Genomic DNA, 17,130 nt, shown 5'->3' on the forward strand with positions numbered 1-17,130 from the left:
AGAATCTAGACAAGTCGGACAAAGCAGAAGTAGGTCATGGACGTGATGGAGAGTTCAAAGGAGGACGTGGTCGCTGACTTGAGGAGAAACAGGTCGCTGAAGCCACAGTGACTGGGTCCTCAGGACCCCGTAGGATGTAAGTGCGGGAACTGCAAGGACGTAGCCAATATACTGAAATTATTATCAACGACGGGTATGGTAGCAGAGGATTGGAAGCTAACTAATTTTTGTTCCGCTGGTTAAGAAATCTTCCAAAATATTAAGCAGGAAATTATGGGCCGGCGTGCCTGACATCAGTAGTGGAAGTTATTGATAGGAGCGGATATATGAGTATTTGAATATTTGAGGACAAATTATGAATTGTCAGCATGACTTTGTGCTTTGTTCTCGACGAAGTTACGAGGAATGTCAACAGGAAAGTTGATGAAGGCAAGGCAGTCGATGTTGTCAACTTTGCATTTGACAAGTACCCGCGTGAGAGGTTGATCAAGAAAATTCATTCGCTTGGCATTCAGAGTGAAGTCATCAATTAGAGTAGAAATTGGCATTGTGGGAGAAGGTAGAGATTGCTCATCAATGGTTGCCTCTCCTATGTAGACCTATGACTAGATAGAAAGACAGCTCCCAGTACCTGAACAGGTGAGGGACATTTGAGTTGAAATTCTACCTAAGCCGGGCAGTCCCTTTGACACAGAGGGCGGAGCTCAGCTTCTCCCAGAACCCGGGCTATATGATTGTCAGCCTGGGATTCGCTGAGTTAAGCAGAGAGACTCCGCCCCACTGGTTACGATGAAAGAAAAAGGAGAGATCCACACGGAAATCCGGACAGAAAGGTTACCGCGGCCTGTTTGTTTTCCTCTTTAGGGTTGCTACATTGATCCCACTCCCGCCTCCTCCCGCTGTCAGACCCGTCCTGAGCCGGTGAGAGTTAGTGTGACCCAGACCGCGGCAGTCCCGCTCTACCCCGGCTCACCCGGCCCTGTCCATCTGTAATGAGCGACGGACACATCAGAGCCGAGTGGCCTTGCGAGCAGCAGCTCAGACCCAACTCTCCGTACAGGGTGAGCACACCGGTGCAGGACCATTGTCGCTCACCCGGGATGTCAGACTGATTTCCCGGACCAGCCTGAACAACATCAGAGGTAAGTGTTGTCTGTGACTCTGCACAACTATTCAGCGTTTATAGTGAGACTCGGCTTTGGTAGAGATTGGGAGTGAATTTAGTGGGAGAAGGGAGACCTGACATTTTCCTGTTAATGAGCCCATTTTTGTCGAAATGAATTAAGAGAAACGACGTCAACAAGTAATCTCCAGGGTGGTTTCTGCTGAGTGCGTGCAAAAGGCATCTTTCACCCTGGCAGTGATATGTGAAATACCCCACACACAGTGACCAGTCACCGATCTCTCTCAAACAAGAGAAAAACAGCAAATGCTGGAAACCCGAGGAACACACACACAATGCTGGAGCAACTCTGCAGGCCAGGCAGAATCAATGGAAAAACAGTATAGTCGAACTTCAAGGCCACTGGTAATGTTCTTTACTTCGCATCTTTGGTTCTACCGCTTTTCCCTATAGCAGAAAGGGTTAAATATAATATTAAACGTTCTTCACATTTCAACAACAGTGTCTTGTCGAACCGGTTTGGATTTGAATTCAGCGGAGCGGCCGCTCCCTGTTCTGAGGAATGTGACGGACAGGCAGCTGCTTGCTCGCAGACCCTGAGCACCGAGTCTCACAAAACAACAAGCCGCACCTTCCAAATCAGTCAATCATCTACCCTCCTCCTCCTCATGGTCTGCAAAGTAGACGGTTTACGCCCATCCATAGATGCTGCCTGGCCTGTTGAGTTTCTCCAGCATTGAGTGTGTTGCCATGGTTACGAGAGATCCGTGTGGGACGGTGGACGGGGTTATTTGTCAGAAACGATACACTGCATCCGCTCTGTCAGCGTACTCTTGGGGAATTGAGGTGAGAATAATTCAACTTCTGATCTTAATTTCGGATCTTTAATGCCAAACAACCAGTTGTTTGTTCACTGGATCAGCGATCAAGGAGATATTTTCTCTGTTTTAAGTCACTTCTGGCTGTGGTTATTTGTGTGTTCCTACTGTTTCCTGTTTGCACGATTGACGTTTTCCACAGGTTAAGTAAAGATGAAGAACAACTTTAGAACAACGGCCATCTGTTTCAAAGCAACAGTGTGAGACCTGAATCGCCAGTGGAGGCAAAGTCTTTGATTCTAATGAAGGTCGAGATACCTCTGTACCCGGACTTGTGCACTTGGCAATAGCCGCGACTAGACCTGACAGAACTCAGTCAGATTGAACAGTTATGATCATGTCCAGCTGCGTCGAGATGATGCAGGCGGAGTGAGTTTGTTGGAACTGGAGTCTAATGTGAAAAATGTGAGGTCAGCTAGTTTTGTAGAACTGACAGAAATTGTGGCTGAGTTGGTGCGGAAGATATTAAAATGAAATGGGTACTGAGGGAGAACAAATCTACATTGTATTTTATTTCAAGCGTTACAGGGTATCAGAGTGAAAATTATCTCACACAATTATTTCGTGCTTTATCTAGATTCCATATGAAATATGCAAAATCCTGAACTTATCGCTCACACGTGTTTTGCAGTGAAAGGATAAAACTGCTGTAGGAACAAAACGGGCAAGGCAGCATCTATGGAGGGAAAAGGAGAGTCACCATTTCAGGTCGACACCCCCCTTCCTGGATGATTCACAGAGGGTCAACACACACAAAATGATGGAGGAGCTCAGAACGCCCCGTAGCGTCTTCGGAAAAGAGGAGACAGTCGACGGTTCGGGCGAGACCATTCATCAGCACTGGGGGAGAAAAAGATTAGAGATCAAAGTAAGAAGTTGGAGGTGGGAGAGCAAGATGTAGAAGGTGGTAGGTGATAGGTGGAAAAGGGAGGGGTGGGGCTTAGTGAAGTATACAGCTGGAACGTTGATTGGTGAAAGAGATAAAGGGCTGAAGAATAGGGAATCTGATGGGATAGGGTAGTAGAACCAGAGTCTCAGGACATTTCTCTAGTCCCGAGGAAGGCTCTCGGCCCGAAACGTCGAATGTTTACTCTTTTCCATAGATGCCTCCTGGCCTGCAGAGTTCCCCCAGCATTTTGTGTGTGTAGATTTGATTTCTAGCTTCTGTAGATTTTATTTTGTATGGTATACGTTGCGATCAGATGGTCAGAATGGCGAAGTGGAGAGTGCATGAAGAGCTGGGAAGCAACAAGTGAAGCAGGGTGAGTTTGTGGGTTAGGCAGATGGATGCTCGTATGCCCCAGCGGTTGGTGTTTCGATCTTTGTTTATTTCGGTATCTATATCAATGATTTGGATATGACTGAACAAGTCTTGATCAATAGGTTTGCAGGTAATACAAATTACGAAATGTTGGTGATACTGAAGAAGATTATCGTAAATAACCGGGATTGTGCTCGGTTTGGGAAGTGGACAGAAATGCTGGTGGAACGCAACAGGCCAGGCAGCATCTATAGGGAGAACCACTGTCGACGTTTCTGGCAGCCCCTTCGTCAGGACTAACTGAAAGGAAAGAGAGTAAGAAATTTGAAAGTAGTGGGGGGAGGGGCAATTGCAAAATGATAGGAGAAGACCAGTGGGGTGGGATGAAGCTAAGAGCTGGAAAGGTGATCGGCGAAAGTGATACAGAGCTGGAGAGGGGAAAGGATCATGGGACGTGAGGCCTCGGGAGAAAGAAAGGAGAGGGGGGACACCAGAGGGAGATGGAGAACAGGCAAAGAACTAAATATATCAGGGATAGGGTAAAAAGGGGAGGAGGGGCATTAACTTAAGTCAGAGAAGTCAATGTTCATGCCATCAGGTTAGTGGCTACCCAGCCGGAATATAAGGTGTTGTTCCTCCTACCTGAGTGTGGCTTCATCTTGACAATAGAGGAGGCTATGGATAGACATATCAGAATGGGACTCGGACGTAGAATTGAAATGCGTATCCATCCCTGATATATTTAGTTTTTTCTCCCCCCTCCTTTTTCTCTCTCTCTGCCCATCACTCTGCCTGTTCTCCATCTCCCTCTGGCGCTCCCCTCCCACTTTCTTTCTCCGTAAGCCTCCCGTCCCATGATCCTTTCCCTTCTCCAGCTCTGTATCCCTTTTGCCAATCACCTTTCCAGCTCTCAGCTTCATCTCACCCCCTCCGGTCTTCTCCTATCATTTCCCATTTCCCCCTCCCCCTCCTACTTTCAAATCTCTTACTATCTTTCCTTTCAGTTAGTCCTGACGAAGGGTCTCGCCCCGAAACGTCGACAGTGCTTCTCCCTATAGATGCTGCCTGGCCTGCTGGCTTCAGCCAGCATTTTGTGTGTTTTTGTTTTGAATTTCCAGCATCTGCAGATTTCCTCGTGTTAGATTTCAGTATAGTTAAGTGTGAAATGCTGACCATTCTGGAAATCAAACCAGCGGAGTACTTACGCAATGAATGGCTGTTTACCAGCTAGTGTAACGGAACGGAGAAGCATAAGAGTGTAAGTGCATATTTCGCTTAAAGTGGCAAGACAGGGAGATGGAAAGCCATTTATCACCCCTGCCTTCATCAGTCGGGACAGTGAGTGCAGAAACTGGGAGATTATATTGCAGTTGTATTAAGCACAGTTCAGGCCGCATATTATGAACAGTGCTTGATTAAACTGCAAAGTGTGCACAGAAGGTTTGCAGTATTGTCAGTACCCGAAGTCCTCAGTTCTCGGGAGAGGATGTACTCTATGTATTTACTCCTTCGAATGTAGGAGAATGAGAATCGACCTTACAGAAGTGTTTTTAATTATGAAGCACTGCGATAAGGTCGGTATGAACAGGTCTTTTCCCCGAAGTCAAGAGAAAGCAAAAGTAGGGAAATAGATTAAAGCTGAGATATAAGGTTGTAAAAGGACCGAAGCAGCAGGACATTCAGGGAGAGGTTGCTGAGTATGTGGAATGATTTTCCAGAGGAAGTATTTTAGGCAGGGACAACGGGATCATGGAATATTAGCCTAACGCATGGAAGTTGGGCCCGCTGATTGGCATCGGGATCGGCATAGATTCGTTAGGCCGAATAGCCTGTGTCCATGGTGTATTCCTTTGTGAATCTTTCAGTGGAATGGACCGGAAGTCACTGGACATAGATGATGTAGAATTTAATGGTAACGACGAATACTTAGATCCTAATCGAGCTGCTGCTCTGTTAAGTATGTAGACATGGCCGTTATAATCGTACTGCCACTTACTCGTTCCCTTTATTTTGTGTAATTCAGAGCATTGCCTGCGGGCGGAGTATTCTTCCGCACGGACCGAACACGAAGCCGACAATCAGCCATCGTCAGTCAGAGTCAGAATGGACACAGGTATACTAACTGGGCTCTTTCTGATTAAAACCTTATGGTACACGTGTAGTCAAATCATCAACAGTTCAGAGGACCAAACTTACTGAGGCGCTAAGGGGACACGGCAAAGTGCCATCAAACGGGGTCATTTTTCTTACTGCAAAGCGGCTTTGAGTATCAGTACAACCCGCCAGTTCCAGCGCAGGGACCTAACACAGGGAATAGTCGAAGCACTCCGCTCACCATTCAGATCTTCATCTGAATTAAAAGAAAAGTAGGTCCTGAATCAGCTGAGTGTAGCTGACACACAGACAGGAATATGGCAACGGTTGTCCTGGGGCAATGCAACAGACCAGGAAACTGATCGAATTTATTTCAGCCCTTGGCACACTCCGATATGGGAATTGTCTCCAACACGTCAATTGGAGGAACAGGTGTTGTTTTCAATTGTAGAAGACAGCTTCCGGTGGTTGGAACATTTCTGGGAATTTAGGGATTGAGTTAGAAGTGAACATTACATAAAACATTTCATATTTTGGAAGGGCAAACCTAATTTCCCGTTGAAGGCCCTTCTAGTCCGTGCCGAACGCTTACTCTCACCTAGTCCCACTGGACCGCACTCAGCCCATACCCCCCCCCATTCCTTTCCTGTCCATATACCTATCGAATTTTACTTTAAATGACAATACCGAACCTGCCTCTACCATTTCTACTGGAAGCTCGTTCCACATAGCTACCACTATCTGAGTAAAGAATTTACCCCTCGTGTTACCCCTAAACTTTTGCCCCCTAAATCTCAACTCATGTCCTCTTGTTTGATTCTCCCCTACTCTCAATGGAAAAAAGCCATTGTACTCAACGCTCTGATTTACAAAGGGCAGCATACTAAAAGCTTTCTTCACCACCCTATCCACATGAGATTCCACCTTCAGGGAACTATGCACTATTAGATCACTCTGTTCTACTGCATTCCTCAATGGTTGGCGTAGCCACACAAATGAGGGCCAGGACTGGAGGATGCACTTCTGGCTGGAGATTTATGACCAGTGTTACAAGAAAAAATATTGAACTCTCTGTTGTGTGATATAAGTAAATAAATAAAATAATTAATAAACAAACAAATAATACATGATGTATTATCTAAATTATCTGAATCATAAGGTGTGTGTGTCTATGTATATTTATATATGATTTGTAAAAGCAAACAGGGCTGATTCGCCAATTTACAGATGATTGGCGGAATTGTGGAAATTTGGGACTGTTGTCAAAGTGTTCAGAAGAGCATTATCCAATTAGGAATATTGGGCCGGTGCATTGTAATTTTAATTTGTGCAAATGTGAGGAGCTGTGCTTTGGGAGATCGAATGTAAGGACGAAGTCAACAGTAAAAGTCAGGAGCCTGAGGAAGATTGATATACCCAGGGACTTTGGGGTATAAGTATATATCCCCTTGAAAGTAGCAACACAAGAAGGTAGGGTGCTAACGACAAGGAACACTATTCATTGAGATGTTGATTTTTAGTGTTGGAAATGCGCCATGTACCTGGATGGAACTTTGGTTAAGACACGATTTCAGTGTTATTCGCAGATCTGGTCACCACGTCATAGGAATGATGTTGATGATCTGGAGAAAATCACATGAGGCTCATCACGATGCTGCCTGGGATACAGAATATTGGAAATCAGGATAGACTGGGCAAACTTCGATTGTTTTCTTTGAGGTGTTGGAAGCTGAGGTCTTCTCATAGAAGTTTATAAATTTATGAGAAACGTAGATAAAGTGCTTTGAATCAATGTGAAAAATGTCGACTACAAGAGGGAATAGGTTGACGACGAGAGGGGAATGTTTAATACAGAATTAGGATGCATGTTTTACACAGAGAGTGATCAGTGTTCCAAATGTGCTGCCAAGGGAGGGACTGGAAGCAGAAACTCAGCAGCATCTGAGACGCGTTAGAGCTCATGAATGAGCCGGAGTGGATGAATATTTACCAGGTGGCTGTACCGTGGTTGTTATAAATTCGCATCGTAGTCGGCACAATCATGCTCTGATCTTCTATGACTATTCACAGATCGGAACTCTGCATTCTCCGCCTTCCTGTCAAATTGTGACGATCACCAACTGTTCCGGTTGACGATATCCTATCGGGCCAGACTTGAGCAGTCAATCGAGGAGGGCGTGGGGCCGTTCGGCCTCATGTTAACACGCGAGGATCACTTCACAGGGTGGGAGTATGGCGTAAGTAAAAGGGAAACATACTGATTGTAGGTTCTTCTAAAGATGTCCCAATAGAACTGGTGTAAAACAACCGCTGGCTATGAAATACGGAATTGCCTGTGGTCAGTGGTAACAAAGGAGACTCCGTACAGAGTTACACTGAGCTTTTATTCAAGCAATAAAAGTCTCCCTCGATTTATCTGAACACATTCATTTTTAGACTGGTTAGTATTCAGATAAACGCTGTTCAAGTCTCACTCGTCCGTTCATTCCTCCCCATTGGTCTGCCTCCTGAACTTTATCATTCCAAGCGAACAAGTGCCATACCTGACCCAACACATCTCTCTGACTACCATTCACGGCCCCAAACAGTCCTGCCAGATCAGAGCATTCTTCACCTGTAAGTCTGTTCGGGTCATCTACTGTACCCGGTGCACCCGATATGGTCTCCTTTATATCGGAGAGACCACACTTACTTCGGTAGAACGTTTAGCCCCGCACCTACGCTCCGTCCGCCAATTAAACTGGATCTCCCGGTAATCACCTGTTTCAGTTCTGTTTCCCATTCCCATTCTGACATGCCAGTCCATGGCCTGCTCTGCTGCCGCGACGAGGCCGCACTCAGGTTGGAGGAGCAACAACTTATGTTCCATGTGCGTACTCTCCAACCTGATGGCATGAAGATCAATTTCACGAACTTCCGTTAAGTGTCTCATCCCAATTCACCATTCCAATTCCCTTTTCCCTCTCTCATCTTATGTCCATACCTGCCCATCACCATCCTCTGATGCTCCTCCCGCTTTCCTTCCTTCCATGACTTCCTGTCTTCTCCGATCAGATTCCCCCTTCTACCGCCCTTTATCTGTTTCACCGATCAGCTTACCAGTTCCTTAGTTCACCCCTCCAGGTCTAACAATTTCACCTATCATCTACCAAATTACTCGTCTTTCTCCCGTCCACCACCTGTTTTTGCTTCTTAACTTCTCATTTTATCTCAAGTCCCAATGAAGGGTCTCGTTTCGCAACGCCGACTGTTTACTCTTTTCCCTATGTGTTGCGTTGCCTGCTGAGCTCTTCCAGTATTTCGTGTGTGTTGCTTTTGTTTCCAGCATCTGCAGAATTTCCTCTCTTCTTGTTAAAGACAATGATTGACAGGTGATGTTAATGATGTGACAATTGACAGATATTGCAAGTGGGCGGAGAACAACTTTACAGCACTCTCTCTGACTTCGTATCATGTTCCCTAAGCTCAACCTTAATGTCCATTCAGCAGTCTGTGTTCCCGTGATGACCACCACTCTCCTGTTTCCCACAAATCAAACACATCGTGACTTGTTTTTCATCCCATCTCTTGAGTCTTCGTTCACCTCCATCGTCAAATGATCAGGCGGTACTGAGATCGTCTCCCTTTGGATGATTTATCATCCCTCTCAACTGCTGCCTCTCTCCGTGGCATTTGATGCCCTTAATAATCAAGAGCGCAACATCCGCCGCTTCAAATATTCGTAATGACCCGATCTCCAGAGGCATCTGTAACAATTACTTCTGGAGATTCACCACTCTCTGAACAAAGAGTTGTTAACAAAGAGATTGCAAAATTAATATAATTAGGATAGAATATTGTATGTATGCGCACATTGACACAGAATTACTCACTAACCGCTTTCCAGTGGTCCTTGAGTTCCTCGGTCACATTCACCTGCTGCCACCCAAATTGAATGGTAGCTGAGCCTTGCCGACTCATGGAGCCCAGCAGTGAAGCATCAGCCGGCTGTGTTTACCCCGGGAAACCCGAGAGTGACACTTTCATGGAATGACCTGATGTTCTGTTCGCCCGTGTTCAGGGTGGGCCAGTAATCGACCAATCTCTGAAGTCTGTGCTTAGAGTCCTTTGGGCTCCTGTTCTGCAGCTGACCCTCTTTTACCGCCTGGATCCCGGATCCCTCCTCTCCTCAATATATTCCCCATTGTTCATTACAGAGAGTGACTGAACTCGCGGCCAAGGGAAACCGAGCGGGCGCTTCCAAACTCCTCCTGGATCTGGTGATGGAGAAGGGCTCCGGGGCCCGGAGGGTGATGTGGGAATCCTTTGTGAAACTACATCACACGTTACCGAAGCTGAGCAGAATATTGGAGGAAATACGAGAATATGGTACAGTGAACAATACACTGTGTGTTACAGATGTAAATGCTAATGAATTTACAGTATTACACAGAGCAGACTTCATGCAGGTTAATCTGTTTGAACAGGTTACGGCCAGTTCACCAACATGGACACTGATCGGGGTTTATCTGAAGTGCCCGCGCATCTGAAAGGTAAGCGACTGAACGGAACATACAGTGTCAGGTCCTCAGAGTAAAGGCGGCAGTGCAGATATTACGGAGGCTTTAGGACCAGCACTGGCTCAGACCGGATAAGGAAAGTATATTGGTTCGTATTGGAAGTTGCTTGATACTGAGAGTTTCAATTTACAGCAAATCACAAGGAAACCGGAACAGCAGGTGGAAATCAACAATAATCCAATCGTTGTCAGTTACAATTTTCACTGATGATGTGATGGATAAACAGAGTCATGGACTCTTACAACATGGAAACAGGCCGTTAGGCGAAAGACATCATACGAGTAGTGTTACCCAGCGAGTTAGTCTCATCTTTCCGCGTCTGGTTCATAACCCTTTAAATCTCTCCTGTCCATGTGCTTATCTAGATTTGTTTGAAACATCGATAATGTGCCCGCCTGAACCACTACATCTGCAACCCATTCCAAATACGTGTGATGAAGCTACCCCTGAAACCTCTTTCGACTTATTCACCTCTGATCTTAACCCTAGACCCACCTGTTTTAGCATCATTTCTCATGAGAAAAGATGGGGAGAACCGTGTCTGTGCACCTCTATTCGGTCATCACTCAGTCTCCTACACTCCATCGTATACTGTCATATTCTATGCAGTCGCTCCTTGTAACCGGCTCTCGGGTCCTGGCAACATCTTGGTATATCTTCTTTGCACTCGCTCTAGTTTCATAACATCTAGACTATAACCAGGTGACCAGTCGTGTTCTACAAGAATAAATATTGAGCCCTCTGTTGTGTGATATACGTACGTAAACAATTTAATTAATAGACAACAATTATCCATGATGCATTATCTAAATTGTAGGATATATATCATTTTTAAAAGCAAAGAGGTCTGATTCGCCAATTTACAGATGATTGGCGGAGTTGTGGAAATTGGGACTTTTGCCAAAGTGTTCAGCAGAGTATTATCCAATCAGCAATATGGGAGGTGCATTTTAGGTTTAATTTGGCAAATATGAGGAGTTGCGCTTTGGGAGATCAAATGTAAGAGCGAGGTCCACAGTAAAGGTCAGGACGCTGAGGAAGATTGATATTGGGGTGTATGTATACGTCTCCCTGAAAGTGGCAACGCAAGTAGGTAGGGTGCTAACGACAAGGAACACAATTCATTGAGATGTTGATTTTTAGTGTTGGAAATGCGCGATGGACCTGGATGGAACTTTGCTTAAGACACGATTTCAGTGTTGTTCGCAGATCTGGTCACCACATCACACAAATGACTTTGATGATCTGGAGAAAATACACATGAGGCTCATCACGATGCTGCCTGGGTTACAGAATATTGGACATCAGGATAGACTGGGCAAACTTGGATTGTTTTCTTTAAGAAGTGGGAGGCTGAGGTCTTCACATAGAATTATATACATTTATGAGAAACATCGACAAGGTGCTTTGACTCAATGTGCAAAATGTCAGATACTAGAGGGAATAGGTTGACGATGAGAGGGGAATGTTTAATGTAGATTTAGGATGCATGTTTTACAGAGAGAGTGATAAGAGTCGGGAATGAGCTGCCAAGGGAGGGACTGGAAGCAGAAACTCAGCAGCATCCGAGACGCGTTAAAGATCATGAATGAGCCGGAGTGGATGAATATTTGCCAGGTGGATGTAGCGTGGTTGTTTTAAATTCGCATCGTAGTTGGCACGATCGTGTTGTGATCTTCTCTGACTATTCACAGATCAGAGTTCTGCATTCTCCGCCTTCCTGTCAAATTGTGACGATCACCAACTGTTTCAGTTGACAACATTCTATCGGGCCAGACTTGAACAGTCAATCGAGGAGGGCGTGGGGCCGTTCGGCCTCATGTTAACACGCGAGGATCACTTCACAGGGCGGGAGTATGATGTAAGTAAAACTGAAACATACTGATTGTAGGTTCTTCTAAAAAAGTCCCAATAGAACTGGTGTAAAAGAACCGCTGGCTATGAAATAGGGAATTGTCTGTGATCCGTACACAGTTACACTGAGCCTTTATTTGGCCAATACAAGTCTCGCTCCAATTATCTGAACACATTCATTTTTAGACTGTTTAGTATTTAGATAAAGGCTGCTCCAGTCTCACTCGTCTATTCATTCCTCCCCATTGATCAGACTCCTGAACCTTATCATTCCAAACGGAACAGCCGCCATACCTGGCCCAACATATCTCTCTGTCTACCATTCACGGCCCCAAACAGTTCTGCCAGACCAGAGGATTCTTCACCTGTGAGTCCGTCGGGGTCATCTACTGTACCCGGTGCTCCCGGTATGGTCTCCTTTATATCGGAGAGACCAGATTTACATTGGTAGAACGTTTAGGCCAGCACCTACGCTCCGTCCGCCAAGAAAACTGGATCTCCCGGAAATCGCTTGTTTCAGTTCTGTTTCCCATTCCCATTCTGACGTGTCAGTCCATGGCCTGCTCTGCTGCCGCGACGAGGCCGCACTCAGGTTGGAGGAGCAACAACTTATGTTCCATGTGCGTACTCTCCAACCTGATGGCATGAAGATCAATTTCACGAACTTCCGTTAAGTGTCTCATCCCAATTCACCATTCCAATTCCCTTTTCCCTCTCTCATCTTATGTCGATATCTGCCCATGACCATCCTCTGATGCTCCTCCCGCTTTCCTTCCTTCCATGTCTTCCTGTCTTCTCCGATCAGATTCCCCCTTCTACCGCCTTTTATCTGTTTCACTGATCCGCTTACCAGTTCCTTAGTTCCTGGTCTAACAGTTTCACCTGTCATCTACCAAATTACTCGTCTTTCTCCCGTCCACCACCTTTGTGCTCTTAACTTCTCATTTTATCTCAAGTCCCAATGAAGGGTCTCGGACCGCGACGAAGACTGTTTACTCTTTCCTCTATGTGTTGATTTGCCCGCTGGGCTGCTCCAGTATTTTGTGTGTGTTGCTTTTATTTCCCGCATCTGCAGAATTTCCCGTCTTCGTGTTAAAGACAATGATTGACAGGTGATGTTAATGATGTGACAATTGACAGATATTGCAAGTGGGCAGAGAACAAGTTTATACCACTCTCTCTGACTTCGTATCATGTTCCCTAAGCTCAACCTTAATGTCCATTCAGCAGTCTGTGTTCCCGTGATGACCACCCCTCCGTTTCCCACAAATCAAACACACAGTGACTTGCTTTTCAGCCCATCCCTTGAGTCTACCTGTTCTTCCATCGTCAAGTAACCAGGCGGTACTGATATCGTCTCCCTTTGGAACTGTAAACCTCTTGTATTTAATCATGTGCCTGTACAGTACAAATGATGAAGCAGTACAGTAACTGCTCCTTGTCACTATCAGATTTACAGTTTGCAATTCTCGCTACATGTAATGTTAAAAACATAAGACATATGATCAGAATTATGCCATTCGGTCCGTTGATTCTCTTCCGCTATGCCATCACAGCTGATTTAACATATCTCTCAACTGATGCCTCTCACCGTGACCTTTGATGCCCTGAATAATCAAGAAAATAACATCCTCCGCTTTAAATATACCCAATAGCGTGGTCTCCAGAGGCATCTGTGGCAATTCCAGCGATTTACCATCCTCTGAACAAAGAATTGCTAACACAGTGATTGCAAAATTAATATAGTTAAATAATATAATGTTGTATGAATGTGCAAATTAACACAAATTTGCAAGGGACCGCTTTCTAGTGGAACTTGTGTTCCGGGGTCACATTCACCTGTTGCCACCCAGACTGAATGGTAGCTGAGCGTTGCCCACTCATGGAGCCCGGCAGTGAAGCATGAACCGGCTGTGTTTACCCTGGGAAACCCGAGAGTGACACTTTCATAGTATGACCTGATGTTGTGTTCGTCCGTGTACAGGGTGGGCCAGTACTCGCCCAGTTTCTGAGTCTGTGCCTACTGTCCTTTGTGCTCCTGTTCTGCAGCTGACCCTCTTTTACCGCCTGGATCCCGGATCCCTCCTCTCCTCAATATGTCCCCCATTGTTCATTACAGAAAGTGACTGAACTCGCGGCCAAGGGAAACCGAGCGGGCGCTTCCAAACTCCTCCTGGATCTGGTGATGGAGAAGGGCTCCGGGGCCCGGAGGGTGATGTGGGAGTCCTTTGTGAAAATACATAACACGTTACCGAAGCTGAGCAGAATATTGGAGGAAATACGGGAATGTGGTATGTTGAAAAGTACACTGTGTTACAGATGTAAAAGTTGATGAATTTACAGTATTACACAGAACAGACTTCATGCAGGTTAATCTGTTTGAACAGGTGACGGCCAGTTCACCTACATGGACACTGATCGGGGTTTATCTGAAGTGCCCGCGCATCTGAAAGGTAAGCGACTGAACGGAACACACAGTGTCAGGTCCTCAGAGTAAAGGCGGCAGTGCAGATATTACGGAGGCTTTAGGACCAGCACTGGCTCAGACCGGATAAGGAAAGTATATTGGTTCGTATTGGAAGTTGCTTGGTACTGAGAGTTTCAATCTACATCAAATCACAAGGAAACCGGAGCAGCAGGTGGAAATCAACAATAATCCAATAGTTGTAACTTACAATTTTCACTGATGACGTGATGGATAAACAGAGTCATGGACTCTTACAACATGGAAAAAGCCCTTAGGCCAAAGACATCAAACAAATAGTGTTACTCAGCGAGTTAGTCCCATCTAAACGCGTCTGGTCAAAAACCCTCTAAACCTCTCCTATCCATGTGCTTACCTCGATGGGTTTTAAACGTCGATAATGTGCCCGTCTGAACCATTACATCTGGCAGCCCATTCCCAATACGTGTGAAGAAGCTACCCCTGAAACCTCTTTCGAGTTTTTTCACCGCTGATCTTAATCCTAGACCCACTTGATTTTAGCATCATTTCTCATGAGAAAAGATGATGAGAACCCTATCTGTGTACCTCTATCCGGTCATCACTCAGTCTCCTACACGCCATCGTATATTATCTTATTTATGCAGTCGCTCCTTGTAACGGGTTCTCGTGTCCTGGCAACATCTTGGTAAACCTTCTTTACACTCGTTCTAGTTTAATAACATCTATACTATAAAGAGGTGACTAAATCTGTAAAAAGTGCTCCACGTGAGTCCTCAGAAGCATCTGATAACCGCAAGGTATCGTCAATGCGCTAACCGTGGTAGGCCACTGTGCGGAACACCTTCTTCACCAGCCTATCTACCTGAGATGCTGCTTTCAGCCAAATATGCACTGGCACTCCCACATCCCTCCGTTTCATAACAGTCCCGTTTACTGTATATCAGGGGAATTAAAGGGAGATGTCAGAGGTAGTTTTATCTATTCTTTCCCCGGAGAGTGGTTTCTGAGGGCGGTGATAAACTGATATGTTACAGCATTTAAGAGAGTCTTAGGGAAGCACACGGGTGAAAGGAAAAACAAAACACTACAGTGAACTATCCAAGACTTTGCGTTGACCTCATGTTCACTGGAGTTTCGGGGAAGCTGCAAATTATTTTCAAAGGAGAAAGACTTAAAACGCATGGGGTACGGGAATTGGGAATTCTTTAATGATTTTGCTCCAGTATTCATTTCCAGCTCTATAAGTCGGAGTCCAGCTGACAGTTAAATATTATCTGGACTTCTGCAAAACAAGCCCTAGCAAAAAAAAATGTGCTGACAGACCCAATGCAATCAGAATAGATACATTCATTTTTTGTCTCTATGTTTTAAGATGTTCAGAGCAAACACAAGGAAACTCTGCGGGAACAAACTGAAACAATGAGAGTGAACACGATTCTGATGAGGGAGAAGGAGAAAGTTTTCCAGCTGGTGGATCAATACTCTGAGCTCACGGTTATTTCTACTGTTCGAGATCGGAGCCTGATGGAACATGAGCTGCTGGCAAGAGGCAGAGACCATGAAGAGTGGAGAGAGAAACAGCTGCGGAGAGAGCTGGAGAAAATCAGCACCAGACATCTGTTTCAGAGAAATTACTCACATAGTAGACAGGGCCAAAAGATTCCCGGATGTAAGGCAACAGTGGCCGGAGTCCCGGGGATAGGGAAAACAACAATGGTACAAAAAATTGTTTACGACTGGGCCACAGGGAAAATATACCAACAATTCCAGTTCGTCTTCAGTTTTAGGTTCCGGGATTTAAACTCCATTAACGGCCGAAAAAGCCTGACGGAACTGATTCTGGATCAGTATCCTTACTTTGGGAATTTACTGAGAGAGGTCTGGAAGAACCCAGAGGGATTGCTGTTTATATTCGATGGTTTGGATGAATACAAACACACAAATGATTTTGCCGACAGTCGGAGGTATACAGAACCCAAGCACCAGTGCCCAGATCCCGAGTGGTGGTGTGAAGTGTCCGACATTGTCTACAGTTTAATCCAGGGCAAGCTGCTCCCAGGGTGTTCAGTGCTCGTGACCACCCGCCCCACTGCGTTACATTTATTGGAAAAGGCAGAGATCAGTGTCTGGGCTGAAATCCTGGGATTTGTTGGTGAGGAACGGAAGGAATATTTCATGAGACATTTTGAAGATCAGACGGTGGCGGAAGCTGTTTTCAAACACGTGAAGGAGAACGAGATCCTGTACACCATGAGCTACAACCCCTCCTACTGTTGGATCCTCGCTCTGGCTCTGGGCCCCTTCTTCACACAAAGAGTCAGGGACCCGCAGCGAATTCCCAAGACCATCACCCAACTGTACTCCTACTATATTTACAACATCCTGAAAAACCACGGCCGTGAGATTGAGAACCCCCGTGATGTGTTACTCAGGGTTGGTCAGATGGCCTTCAGAGGAGTAACCAAGAGGAAGATTATTTTTACGGATGAAGATTTAAAAAAACACAATCTACAGCCTTGCCAGTTCCTGTCCGGATTCCTGATGGAGCTTTTGGAGAAAGATAATTCTGCCCTGTGTGTGGTGTACACATTCCCACACCTCACCATCCAAGAGTTTATAGCTGCAATCGCACAATTTCTGACTCCACATCAAGGGGATATCGTGAAATTCCTCACTGAAGCCCACAGCACGGCAGATGGGCGGTTTGAGGTATTTCTCCGTTTTGTTGCTGGTCTTTCCTCCCCAATGACAGCTCGGGGGCTGGAAGAATTTCTGGGTCCATTTCCTCATCAAACAACCTGCCGGGTGATTGACTGGGTGAAGGAGGAGGTGAAACACCAGAATGAAAACTCTACTGGGGAATATGGTAAAAGGAGCCTCCTGAAAACGTTGCACTATCTGTTTGAGTCTCAGAA

The 17,130-nt window shown here is 45.6% G+C and overlaps 1 protein-coding gene across 1 annotated transcript in view; it reads left to right on the forward strand.

Moving 5' to 3' along the window:
- LOC140722881 (uncharacterized) overlaps positions 1–16,026 on the forward strand; it is a 38,536-nt gene extending 22,510 nt beyond the window's left edge. The window contains exons 2-11 of the mRNA XM_073037516.1: positions 865–1,142; positions 5,286–5,375; positions 7,427–7,593; positions 9,553–9,724; positions 9,823–9,888; positions 11,610–11,776; positions 13,889–14,060; positions 14,157–14,222; positions 15,588–15,709; positions 16,003–16,026. Of these exons, the coding sequence (XP_072893617.1) occupies positions 5,366–5,375; positions 7,427–7,593; positions 9,553–9,724; positions 9,823–9,888; positions 11,610–11,776; positions 13,889–14,060; positions 14,157–14,222; positions 15,588–15,709; positions 16,003–16,026 (966 nt within the window). The 5' untranslated portion in view covers positions 865–1,142; positions 5,286–5,365. The remainder of the gene's footprint in view (positions 1–864; positions 1,143–5,285; positions 5,376–7,426; positions 7,594–9,552; positions 9,725–9,822; positions 9,889–11,609; positions 11,777–13,888; positions 14,061–14,156; positions 14,223–15,587; positions 15,710–16,002) is intronic.
- The last annotated feature ends 1,104 nt before the right edge of the window (positions 16,027–17,130 follow it).

The sequence above is a fragment of the Hemitrygon akajei genome, unplaced genomic scaffold (assembly GCF_048418815.1).
Source record: "Hemitrygon akajei unplaced genomic scaffold, sHemAka1.3 Scf000092, whole genome shotgun sequence".
In the NCBI taxonomy this organism is placed as follows: Eukaryota; Metazoa; Chordata; class Chondrichthyes; order Myliobatiformes; family Dasyatidae; genus Hemitrygon; species Hemitrygon akajei.